At 43.8% G+C, this 12845-nt stretch overlaps 1 protein-coding gene and 1 long non-coding RNA gene across 2 annotated transcripts; one reads left to right on the plus strand and one right to left on the minus strand.

Moving 5' to 3' along the window:
• Positions 1-1069: 1069 nt before the first annotated feature.
• On the minus strand, positions 1070-4096 carry cfap73 (cilia and flagella associated protein 73). Its single transcript, XM_076033188.1, has 7 exons — positions 3916-4096; positions 3643-3772; positions 2636-2728; positions 2346-2537; positions 1899-2120; positions 1657-1815; positions 1070-1565 (listed from the first exon to the last, which is right to left on the minus strand). The coding sequence occupies exons 1-7, from the start codon at positions 3993-3995 to the stop codon at positions 1449-1451; spliced, it is 993 nt and encodes a 330-aa protein (XP_075889303.1). The 5' UTR covers positions 3996-4096; the 3' UTR covers positions 1070-1448.
• A 4485-nt stretch (positions 4097-8581) lies between these two features.
• Positions 8582-12052, plus strand: LOC142892995 (uncharacterized). The gene is made up of 2 exons (XR_012927631.1): positions 8582-9116; positions 11248-12052. It is a non-coding gene; the product is annotated as an uncharacterized LOC142892995 (long non-coding RNA).
• The last annotated feature ends 793 nt before the right edge of the window (positions 12053-12845 follow it).

The raw sequence follows: 12845 nt of genomic DNA on the forward strand, positions 1-12845 counted from the left end.
CTAGGCACCGTCTGTTAAAGCACAAGTTAGGACGCCTATTCGGAAACACGCAACGCGTGAATTGGGGGAGTACTAGTCGGTGTCTGTTTCGTCGGTGTCTGTTTTGGTTGTCAAAGAAGGCATTTTACCGAATAAGATGGTCAACAACAAGCCGAGACTGACAGCCTGCGTTCGCTAGATCATCATCACTGCGCACGAAGAGCTTTCTTCCTGATAGCAAGAGTTGGACATGTCGACAGTGGTCTCTAACTCAAAAAATTTCTCCATCTACACTAAGCTTATTGCAAACTGCTGTAAACGGTGTACGACTCCCAGTTCTCAACTGTGTTGTCAACTCAAGTCTATCTAGAATCAACAAACAGTTACGACACCGAAGCACGTTACGGCAGCGGAATGATACATTTCAAATTAAGAGTATCAATTTGGAACTATTTGTTAACTGAGTTTTAATGACATACAAAATACTTATTTTTTTCCAACTTACACTTTGACTTAAGTCAGGCACACATTCAAACTGCAGAAAATTATTAAACATACGAAAAATTGCATTGAACTTTTATCGACGGAATTTGTGTTTAAGGTGTTATGTGGCCATTGCCTCAAACAGGGTAGATGTACATAATAAGATGTATAATATAACAATATTGTTCTGTGTTAGTGTATAATTGTTAGTTAATTGTGTTAGTGTACATCTTTTTTCCCCCTTACATCAACTCAACTGCTGCCATACATTTGTATTTTATTTCTACCTGTGTGTCCCTTGCAAAAAAAAAAAAAAAAATCCTGCATTTTGTTCATAATAATTTATGCTCGAGTAACAGCACATGATTTACATTTATCATTTTAAACAAATGGACACCCAAAAATGTTTAGTTTAGACTGTTTTGACCGTTACTTGTGCTTAGACTAAAACCGACAAACAGCTTTAACAGTTTGCTGGGTTTCTTTTTCAGTGGTTTGTTATTCAATTAAGTTTTACTCAATTTTCATCTGTGAAGGGCAGATAAAAAGTACCAACTGATTATTTATTTATGTAACCCAAATAACCACACGGTGGCAGCAGAGAACCTTGAGTTCAAAATATTTTGGCAGACGGAGAGAGAACGATCCATTCTCTGTATTTATTATAGTATTATTGAAGTTACCACTGTCAGAATAATCTATTGTGATTTTAATTTAAATGATCGTTGTCATGATCATTTCAAAACCTGGCTACTTCCTATGAGAAGTCATGCAAACACTTTTATAGAACAGTGTCTGCAAAGCATTCTAATAAAAAACAAAGCATTTTACCTCTCCACTTTTAACCTACACGAATAAACTCAATGTCTCAATTGAATCAACAGTGTTTGCCTCTTGTTACATCCAAGTGAGAGGGAATCCATCAAATATATTTACACTTGATGTGAATTTCCAGCTAAATGTGATTTGAAGAATGTAGGACGCCTTTATTCGTCTCCCTCTGCTGGGTGTTCTTTTTTGCATTGTTCCTTTTCTTCCTTTTCTGCTTTTTCTGCTGACAGCTTTATCTGTGCAACAGCATGGTCCTGCATGAACATCCTGACCTTGATAAAGGGAACAATCAGGAAATGAAAACTTGAGTTCATTATTTTCTCATGCTCTTGATGTTTGTCCGAGCCCCATCCGGTTACGTACCTCGTCCAGCTGTTTCTCTGTGTCATTTATATCCACCTCTTTTTCTAATTTGATATGTTCACAGGCCAGTTCAAAGAGGTCAAGGGTCACCATTTTAATCTTCACGAGCAGAAGCGTTTTCTTTGCCGCTGTTTCCAAGATGTGGTTCCATTTGCTTTCCTGTTGGCGAAGACTCAGAACTGTCATTCATATAGGAAATGTCAAGTTTTGTTCGGACCAAGTGCTTTGATTCAGCGCCGTACCCATGTCAGAGCTTCTGAGCACACTTTCTCCAGCTCTTTGTGGAGCTGGTACAGCTGGTTGGTCGTGTGCAGCTTCAGTAAGTGATGCTGGTCTTCCAGCTTCCGCAGAGCCTTTCTCTGCTGGTCCACCTGTGTCTGTGCCCTTTTCTCCTTCTCACAGAGTTGCGATTTGAGGTGGAGGAGATTCTCAAGATGGACCATGAATAGGTTTCCCTCTTTAAACTGTAGCAGACACACGTTACTCATAAATACTAAAGTAATGCATTTAGGTTTTAGGTGGCACAAACAAGAACAATTCCAACCTGGTTGTCAGGTGTATGTTTTTTGCCATGCAAAGTGATTACAGAGTGCACATGATAAATTGAGAACTTGTGGAGCATTTAGTAGGATTGGAATATGTTTTTCAGGTTGTATCTTAAGGTTAGCGTTGTTTGACAGAAACAGTACCTGAGTGATGTGGACCACCCCCTCCATGAGTTCATCATACAGAGCATGTTTCTGCAGCTGATGCAGCAGATGCTCCTTCTTCTCCACCAGATGGACGTACTCCTCTTTCAACCTCTTGATCTCCGCTTCCTTGTCAAACTTCTCTTCTCTCTCCTTCTCCGCCTTTGAAATGATCTGATTAATGTGTTCATCCTGCACACACGGACATTAGGGAGAGTGATTTGAAATAAGAAGTCCTTCGTACCCTGTGTAACGCTAGGGTTGCAGATGAGAGCTTTGCGATACCACACCTTGAGGAACATATCAAAGCCAACGCCTGATTCTTTTAGTCCATCGACCTTCTCCTGCAACGCTGCAATGCATTCTTGCAGTCTATCCAAAACCTTGCACAACACACACAGTGGGCACAAGTCATCATTTGCAACATTTACAATGTAAGACAAGGGCCAATAATATTTATAGGCACCAGTGTCGGTGAGTAATCTATTACTAAGTAATCCACTGCTGTAATTAAACTACTTTTTAAATGACGGAGTAATGTTAAGGGATTAGTGCAGCAAAACTGGTCATTGTATCACAATTACTTTATCGGGTAACATGTCCGTTACTTTTCAGAAATATTTTGCACACTAAAAATGTCTTATTATCCACAAAATCCACAACCGAAAACAATGTCGCAGATTATTTTAACAATATGGGCTGTGAAGGCACTCGTGCGGTACATGAGTTTGTTCTGTGAAATGTGCAATTTGTGTTCACAGAGCAAACATTTATTCATGTTAAGAGGACAGAGGCAATATTTGCAATTTAATAAAGCAACTGTGAGTTTGTATTTTTTTTTTTTTTTTTACCATTAGTGTGTAAATTATTTGTAATAAGTAATTGATTACTTCAGAAACAAAGTAGTCAAAGAAGTAATTAGATTACTTTTTAAGGAGTACTCAGTAATGAGTCGTTGGATTACTTTTATGGAGTAATCCTAACAACAACGATAGGCACGCAATAATTATGTGGGTGCAATTTTAAAAAGATTCCCATTGAGACCCACAGAAATACACCTGGGAAGAAAATATTAATCTTCAATTAAAAATATGTAACTTAAAAAGATAGATAAAAAAAATATATACATTTTTTTTTTTTTTTTTTACGTGAGCTCACTAAACAAATTTGTCAGCAGACAGGTAGGTCTCGAGAAGCTGCTTAAATCCCACTGGAAGTCACTCAGGTAAGTACCCCCCTACTTGCTTGTCAGGTGTTGTCTCAAATGACTCGGGGTGTGGTGGTCAGGTCGGAGCACCTGTCTGCGCTCCTCAGCCTCCACGTCCAGATGTTCCTTTTCCTGCTGTTTCGTCAGCAGATCGAGAAGGACATTGGTCATCTGGTAGTGCCTGTCCGGCCCTCCGTCCCTCTTCCCCACGGGCGTCCTCCTGTTCACACACACACACGCGCGCGCACACACGCACGCACACGCACACACGCACGCACGGCGGAAAGTTATTAGCATCGATCGCTCACATTGACTGGCAGCGGCCGCGGCTCCACGCACGGCAGCTCCAAAGCAAACACTCACATCATCTCGTGCTTCAGACGGTCCATCCAGGACTCCTTTATTTCTTCGCTGTGTTGGCTGCTCTTGCCCGCCGTCTCCATGGTGACTCACACACATACGCGCACACGCACACGCACGCAAATTCTTTTAAAGGCGCAATCCGTGATTTCACTCGGTGAACAGAGGGAACGGCCAGCACTCGGTTTCTAATCGGGGGAGGCATATGGGCAAACATCAAAGTCATCGTCACAAAACGATTGCCTCCCTCAGAATTCTGACATTAGGGTCAGATGACCAACGTTATTCTGTCGCTTCAACGTTTACAGCGTGGTTGGTCAGTAAAAACCGTCGGTGAAAAGTCGTTGCCTTTATTTATGTTTTAGTGCAGCGGATTTGACAATAGTGGTTGGTTGGCCGCTTTGTGTTTGAGATCAGTTTGGTTTGTATGTTTGTGCAGATAAGAGAAAGAAATGTGTGGCGATGGAGGCAGACGATTGGCTGTGGCGGTCCCGGGCCCCGCCTACCACAAGCGAAACTCCCTTCAACTTCTTCCTTCTAATATATATGATACTGTAAAACCCATCAGCGAGAATAAAGCTCTTTCACTTTAAGAAAAAAAAAATAAATAAATAAAATTCAATGTTCTGGCCCATTCCCAAATTAAGACACGTGATTCACTTAACGGCAAACAAGGCAAAGGGAACCAACGTGCAAGAAACATGGCAACTGCAACCGTGGATCACAGAGGACGGCCAGGTGATATTTGTCAAAGGAACCTCCAGCTTAATGGTACTTCACCTGCCACCTTTCACACCAAGTGCACTGATACAAAGACTGTCAGGAGCAAGGCGAGAGATCAATCATTCTGGAGAGAGAGTGCACTGCTGAATTATTAATTAATTAATTAGTTAATTTAATTAATTAACGGTGGTGAATCATGAGATATCAGGGAGTTATGGTGCCCACAAAATAATCACTAACCTTCCAATACCTTAAGATCATTTGACTTTCAAGTGCAAAACAGACACATCAATATATAACAATAGATTTAGATGCATGAAGTCAGTTCCTGCAAATTGCAATGGTGACTACTAAAAAACAAAAATAAAACATTATCAACATAATCAATATCTTCAAGAACCTATGTAAATTGCTCATTGTTGGTACAGAAAAGTAGTTCAAATTCCAACAGTAACATGGAACCTAGAATGCAGCGCATGACCCCACAGCATTGATTGACAGGCGTTACCACGGAGGGATGTGTGCTATTTCACTTTGAGCAGAAAAATCACACTTGGAATCACACCTTTCCCGACTTTGACAAACACCATAGAGATGCGTCAAAGCGAGGATACACGCTGGTCCCCGCCATGCACCGGGATGACAGACGCAGACAGACAGGATGACACTGTGATGGAAGCATGTCAGAAACAAGTCCATCTGTGTGACATGCCAAAAGATGTACAGCTTACTTCTCAGAATGATTAATTGGCATAGAGTCAGCAGTTGGAACATGTCTGGTAAGCAACAGTCTGAATAGTTCCAGCCGAGTGCGAAATTAAGAGAGGTGACAGCTATGCATGTGTACAGCAATGTTTTCATTTATATATGTTTCTTAAAAATTGCTATTTGCATTTTTTCCATTTGACTTTAAGATGCTTTTCTCTGTGTTTTGTGTACAAATATCACACGTTGTTTGGTTTATTGGCTCATGCCTCAAAGAAAACAAAACAGTCGTTTGTATTTTAGCAATAGAATAATTCAGAGGAAGAAGAAAAAAAACAGTTATGACCTAGTTAATGCCTAAAATATGTGTAAATCTCACATCTAACTGAGTCCTATGAGTTAATGGGAATTTGACATTGCGTGTTCATAGCACCATGCCACAATATGACAGTGGTAGGTGGCAAATAACACACTTAATGGAAATGCTGTGTGCTGTTATTTTGCATAATAATAACTCCCAGGTGTGGTGCGGATGGTGACGCTGACAGTGGGAGTGGCAGAACCAGAGAAATGCATCTGATACACACGCTCACACACGCCAGTGCGAGTGGGGCAAGGAGGAGGGAAAGGCAGTGAAGAGGAAAAACAACAACAGATAGCTGCCGGCACAGATGCGGCCGCATCCATTTTTGATGAATGGGTGTCTTGCTACAGAAAGTACTTTATTAATACTAATGGAACGATGCTATTATAATAAAAGCGTGTTGTGGCAGGTGAAGGGGCACGGCGTGACGCAGAGGAGATGGAAATATCACACCCATGTAAACACCAGCAGCCCTTTTAGCAGCTGAGGAGGACGAGGAGAAGGAGACGAGCGGGTCAGAATCCATAAGGCCAGACGGGGAGAATCTGAGGACAAGCAGGAAGAGACGAGGAGCTTCTTATCTCAATGGCACCACATTTCTGTCCTGGTTTTGTACATGAATGGCTCCAATATGCCATAAAGCGAAAATAAAAATAAAAAAAAGTAAAAGTTCACACTGTTTTAGAATAACTGCTAGTGGATAGTCGACACGGTGGCAAGAAGGTCATGGGTTCGATTCCGGGCCTGGGGCCTTTCTGTGTGGAGTTTGCATCTTTTCCCTGTGCCTGGGCGGGTTCCGTCCAGGTTCTCCGGCTTCCTCCTACAGTACGAAAACATGCATGTCACCCTGCCTTCGCCCCATGACAGCTGGGAGAGGCTCCAGCAGACCCTAACAACCCTGAGTTCAGAAAGAAGAGGGTATTGAAAATGGACAGATGGATGGATGGATGGATGGATAGTCTTTGCTTATCTCTTTTTCTTTCAATTACAGAGAGAGATCCAACCTGTTATACATCCAGAGAGAGATCCAGCCTGTTATACATCTACATTGAAACATCTTTGATCTTCACTCAGGTGTTTTCCCCTTGGCCAACACCTCAATTTATCCCAAAATGATGTCAATGTTCCTGTTGCATTCACTATATTATACTATACTACCCAGTACTGTACTATACTATACAGTCTGAATATATGATAAAATGATTCTCCCAATGTTTCGTATTGGTTTATGAGCAAAGCATTGCAACGAAAATGCAACTACAATGAAAGTTAAAACCACGGTGTGTGTGTGTCTAAGCTGCAGTGAGTCAAGGGTCACTGCAGCTTAAACACACACACACACACACACACACACACACACACACACACACACACATGAATGTGGCACACATGAATGGACAGGTGGCAAACATTTAGACATCCATAATTAAAGGTCAACAGTGTGTTGCAAACAGATATTGAGAGGAAGTCTGTGTTTATGCTAATGCCTTGTCAGAGGGAGAGGCCGGCGACTCTCTGACACCATCTATTAATGATGAGACAAGATCACCGAAATGCACTGGGTACGAACCAAACAATGCAGCTCCCGGCAAACAAAGGGGCCGTGACAGCGGGCTGAGTGAGTGCTCTGAAATCAGGCTGCGTGTGCACACAGTGTTTTGAGGGAGCGGAGTGTATGAATGGATTTGTTTGTTTATTGATGTTTGTGTTTTGTGTTTGTCTCACAGCAGTGGCCTTGTCTGGCCTGTTTGCAAACATGCTCGTACACGAGATGCGACAAGCCTGCGGGGAAGCCCATGCGAGCCAAATGCGTGTGTGAGCGGGAGAGAGACAGAGGGAGAGTGAGGGAGGCCGTCTCAGGGAAGCTGAGCCACATGGACCTCAGATAACATGCTGGCTAAATGATAGAACTTTTCTGGATACAAATGTAAAAAATAACATATAAAACTGAAATAATACATTGTCATTTATTATTTCCTGTTGAAGATGGAAAACCCATCACTTTTCATATTAAGAATTTTGATGATGTTTGCTGAGATTGGGAACCACAAACATTATGTAATAAGCCAAATGCAGGAGGATAATAAAATAATTTTTTAATTTAGCCAGCAGCATCTGAGGACGGCAGCGTCGGTCAGATCGGCTCTCTGCTGCAGACTGAACCAATGGATGCACTGTCACATTTGGTGCCCCAAAACCAGTTGTGTACTGTGCTTGTCTGGCCCAATAACTTAAACTGTCATTATTATTACAATAAAAATCTACTGCCCTGCGATGAACTGGTGACTTGTCCAGGGTGTCCCCTGCCTTCGCCCTAAGATAGCTGGGATAGGCTCCACCAGACCCCCGTGACCCTGACCTCGGGACTAAACGGGTATGGAAAATGGATGAATGAATGAATACAAATCTACTAACATTCTAGTAAGATACACTTTTAAAAAAACAAGCAATTTGTTGTGGGTTATTCTTGTTTGTGTGCCACCCAAAGTGCTATTTGAGGTCATTGCAGTTGCTTGTTTTTTATTGTCAAGCCAGTAAGAGATTGATTGAGTTTTTTTCCTATCATGAAGAGTTTTTGATTTCATACCTGAAATAATTATTGCAGAAATGAGGCGATGAACACTGATCTGGCTATGTCTAGATTTGCTCTCTTAGCACACGCTAAATCCCGCCAGCGGCTCAGAGTCTGTAACAGTAAGTGAGTAGAGCAGCAAAATGAAGTCCTGCTGGTAGTGATATCATTATGTTGTGTGTCCCGTCTGGACAAGGGGGCCGGAGTGAGGTCAGGGGGTGCGGGGGTTGGGGTGATCCACCAGTGAAAAGGTTTGTGTGTGTCCGACTGGTTGTGTGTCTCTGTCTCAAACTATTTTAGTGTATCTGTGTGTGTGTGTGTGTGTGTGTGTGTGTGTGTGTGTGTGTGTGTGTGTGTGTGTGTGTGTGTGTGCGCGTGTGCGCGCGAGAGGGCAATACATGAAGGATTAGCGTGCCTCTCCAGTCCTCTGGCTGTAATCAGACGGGACATTGGCTCCATGACGTCCTGAAGCCCCCTCCACCACCCACTGAGGGAGCGCCTCACTCCCTTTCACCCTGTCATGTGTGTTTGGCCGCCGCTCTCAGAACCTTGGCGGTATGTTAGGAGTTAAAACAATTATTCTTGCTCACATCACTGTCCCCTCCCCGTTTCCATGATCTCAATTTTAGTGAATGACAGGGAGGGAGGAGGAGACGCAGATCGTTGGGGCCAATTACGCCACATCAGTTGCAGGATTTTTGTTTTGTTTTCTTTTTTTTCCCCACAGCCGAGCCGCTGAGTGAGAGTGAGGGTGAGAGCGCAGCCCGAGACGGAAAGATAACACAGCTTCTCCTGGGTGACAGTTCGCGGGCCGTCAGATAAACAGCCATCACTGATCAAGTTAGTCTGAGCCCTCTGACCCCAGGCTGGACCGACTGCTGTTAGTTTGACCTTTAACCTCTGTCTCTCAGACCATCACAGAGCACAATCCGAGCTCCCTCCAACACCCCTCCTCTAGACACACACACACACACACACACACACACACACACACACACACACACACACACACACACACACACACACACACACACACACACACACACACACACACACACTCCTGCTCAACCTCTTATCCTTGACAGCTCTTATGCTCATATTAAGATCTACTTCAGAGATTTCAGGGCTGTTTCAGCCAGTCAGTCTAATTTAGGGGTAAATTAGCTTGGGTCCCAGTCTTGCAACTCCGCTGTGCTTAACAGCATTAGACCGTTCTTGTGGCTTTTAAATAACAACAAGGATGGATAGTATCATTCAAATAAACCTCGGCCTGCCTACTCTATTGCACCGTGTGTAATGGCGAGGCATTCGTTGTTAAACATTATTGCACTGCCATTCCGCTGACCTCAGTGTGCTTACTGGTTGTAATTACGGATACTTATAGCCTACAATATTAGCACATGCTGATACTTCCATCAACCTGTTTTGCGATGATCCTCTGATCTGATCAAGCTATGCTGCTCTGCGACATGTAGACAGTTGTGGAAGAAAATGCAGCAGATCCTTCAAATATGTGATACTTTTATATTTACTTGAGTCCTTCCCATGTTTCCCGCCTCACAGAGGTTTCCAGCTTCTCCCATTTTGTCACTCGGCCCTGTGACAGAGCACCATGAGACCCATAAAGACAAACCATAATCAGCTTTACCAATTACACTCCATCTCAGGCCACTTTTTCCTCACAAAATCACATCAGTAATGCTGGGCATCGCACAAATGTCTTAGCAAGCGAGGACTCCAAAGGCACAATTATACGTTTAAAACAATAGTTCAGACTGTAATGAAATAAGCTTGAAATTAGTCTTTTATGCCTTTTGAAGGAGCTAATTTTGAGAGAGGAATCACTCTGCACGGCTGCAGCACAAACGCAAGCTCTCCCCTGAAACCTCCAGCATTACGTCAGTGAGGGGAAAAAATGGAGGTCTGCAAGCCAAATAAGTGATATTTAAATTGTTGTTTTAGCTTTCGATGGGCTGTCTTTGCACATAGCAGAAAATACATACGCGTGAGTGTGTGGGTTTGTCTCAGATGATTCCTTTACTCAGTCAGCTTTGAAGCATTGTTAATCTGTAAATTTGGATCAGAATGCGAAAAAAGGAGCGTACGTAGTATGCAGTTTACTGACTCTGTGTGTGTGTGTGTGTGTGTGTGTGTGTGTGTGTGTGTGTGTGTGTGTGTGTGTGTGTGTGTGTGTGTGTGTGTGTGTGTGTAGAGGGGTTGGGGCCATGGTGTGTAGACCGGGGAGATAATGATAAGCACCACTTAGGCTCTTTGATCACGAAGGTTCATCAATCCAGCATTCGACCTGTGTGTCTGAGGTCCCTTACTGATGAATGGGGGTCCCCTGCACGCACAACCCATACACACCCTCTGTGTTCCAGATTATTTTCCACGGCTTTAGCCAGCGCTTCATTTTCCGTGCTAACTTCCTCGACATGCGAGGCCATCTCTTAGCTCTGTTACTGTACAAGCACGCATGAAGTAATGCAATCCATCTCCAGGGGTCGAAGCAGATGCCCCCTCCCCTCCTTACTTGGGAGCCTCTCGCTCCACCCTTTCCTCTCTCTCCTTCTCCTCATCCTAGCCTGAATGTGTCTGAAGACGAGGGGGTTAAGGAGGAACAGACCTTTTGAAGAGCTGCCTGCTTAACCCCTGACCCTACCGTGTATGAAAGAAAAGGAGAAAGGGAGGAGAAATAGACGCAAATACATCAAACTGACTTCACTAACTTTAGAGTGTAAAACTCCTGAAGTCTATTTGGTTTCTCTCTCAAAATAAGCAGGACGCAGGATGAAGCCCGCTAATTCTGTCGCACGAGAGAAAAACACAATCTGAGCAAAATGGTAACATGGAGAGTCTGAGAGAGAGAGAGAGAGGGAGAGAGAGAGGGAGAGAGAGAGAGAGAGAGAGAGAGAGAGAGAGCCAGGACCACCAAGACACCCCCGCTTTTCTTTGTCCTATATTCCTGCAGACCCCACCTCTCTCAGGGCAGCAGGTTGTCAGTGAGGGGGTCCAGCTGGTGGAGAACGGAGATGCCAAACAACCTGTCAGAGATAAGAGGAGGTGCTCCCAGGACCCACAGCGCTCGGACTGCAGCAGTTTGACACACTGCGGTTCCCCTATAATCGATAAGATGGCCGTGTACACCTTTACACTTTGGACCCCCTGGACTTTGTGGCACTAACCCTAACCCTAACCACTACACATACCCTTTGGAGAAAAAGAAGGTAGAGGCCACTGTTGTTTTCATGTCCTCAAGCCACTACATGCACTGATAAACTGTAGTGCACTCTAAAAGAGTTTCCAAATTGCAGGCTCCATACTTTAAATAACCCAGTGGGAATGTTAATAGCTTGTTCCTGCGAGCGTGTTATTAATAGCTTAAAGCGAAGACAGCGTAATGAGAATCTTGCCAACATTTAAAAGTCTACCAAAATTCTTACCCTCTGTGTATATAAATCGGTCTTTATTTTCATTGAACAGAAAAAAAAAAGTCTGTTTTATGTCACTACTTGGAGTTTGAGGGCAAAACCAGCAAGAAAGAGAGAAAAAAAACAAGTATGTCTGAACAGTAACATCTTGTTTCACAACAGCAAACAAATCTTTACAATGCTGCATAAATAAATACTATGAGCAGGACCATGGATATAAAAATCTCATTGACAAGATTCTCTCTCTCTTTCTCACACACACACACACACACACACACACACACACACACACACACACACACACACACACACACACACACACACACACACACACACACACACACACACACACACACTTTCAATCTTCCAACAAATACTGAGGAGGAAGGAGAAGCTGCTCCCTCAACACTGTTGGCTTGTAACGTCAGAGCACCTTCGCACATGTTACTGCATGTAAAAACAAACACGGAAAAGCTAACATTTATTTCTTTCACTGTGAGCCCAAAAAGAGGTTCTCAAAGCCATAAAAGTAGAAATACTCTTGCGGACATGGCGGGAAGCATTCAAATTTACAACAGCGAGACTAAAAGGACTACTTAACAGTGCAGCATCGACACCAACACATGAACAGCACTGAGATCACCTGTGTCTGCTGAGCAATCCTCACATGTTGTGGATCAACAAAGGACTCGTGAATAATTCAGAGAGGGAGGGCAGGGGAGGCAGCATGTGTGTGTGTGTGTGTGTGTGTGTGTGTGTGTGTGTGTGTGTGCACGTGTGCAGCACTATGCACTCTTGCGAGTCGGAGTGGAGAGCTTTCATTGGCTGGCTGTGACTAAACAGAAAGAGCTGATTGGTCATCAAGGAAGGGGGTGACTAAGAGGACAACGACGACAACGACGACTGCGGCGTCAGAGCCGAGTTGTGCGTTTACCCAGAATGCACCGGAAATGGCGTTCACAGGTCCCTCAGCCTGTAGCGCGTGCTAAACAAACTGTTTATCTCCGTGGCGAGGCGCCTGCGGCTGCTGCAGCCCATCTCGCTGGAAATTAACTCACAGCATCCTTTGAGCCGGGCTGACACGAGCGTCGCAAACCAAAACCCACCACCCCCTCCCCCGCCTGCACCTCCCCCACCG

Source organism: Nelusetta ayraudi, unplaced genomic scaffold (genome assembly GCF_046127955.1).
Source record: "Nelusetta ayraudi isolate G7.1 ecotype Tasmania unplaced genomic scaffold, CSIRO-AGI_Nayr_v1 ptg000041l, whole genome shotgun sequence".
Lineage (NCBI taxonomy): Eukaryota > Metazoa > Chordata > Actinopteri > Tetraodontiformes > Monacanthidae > Nelusetta > Nelusetta ayraudi.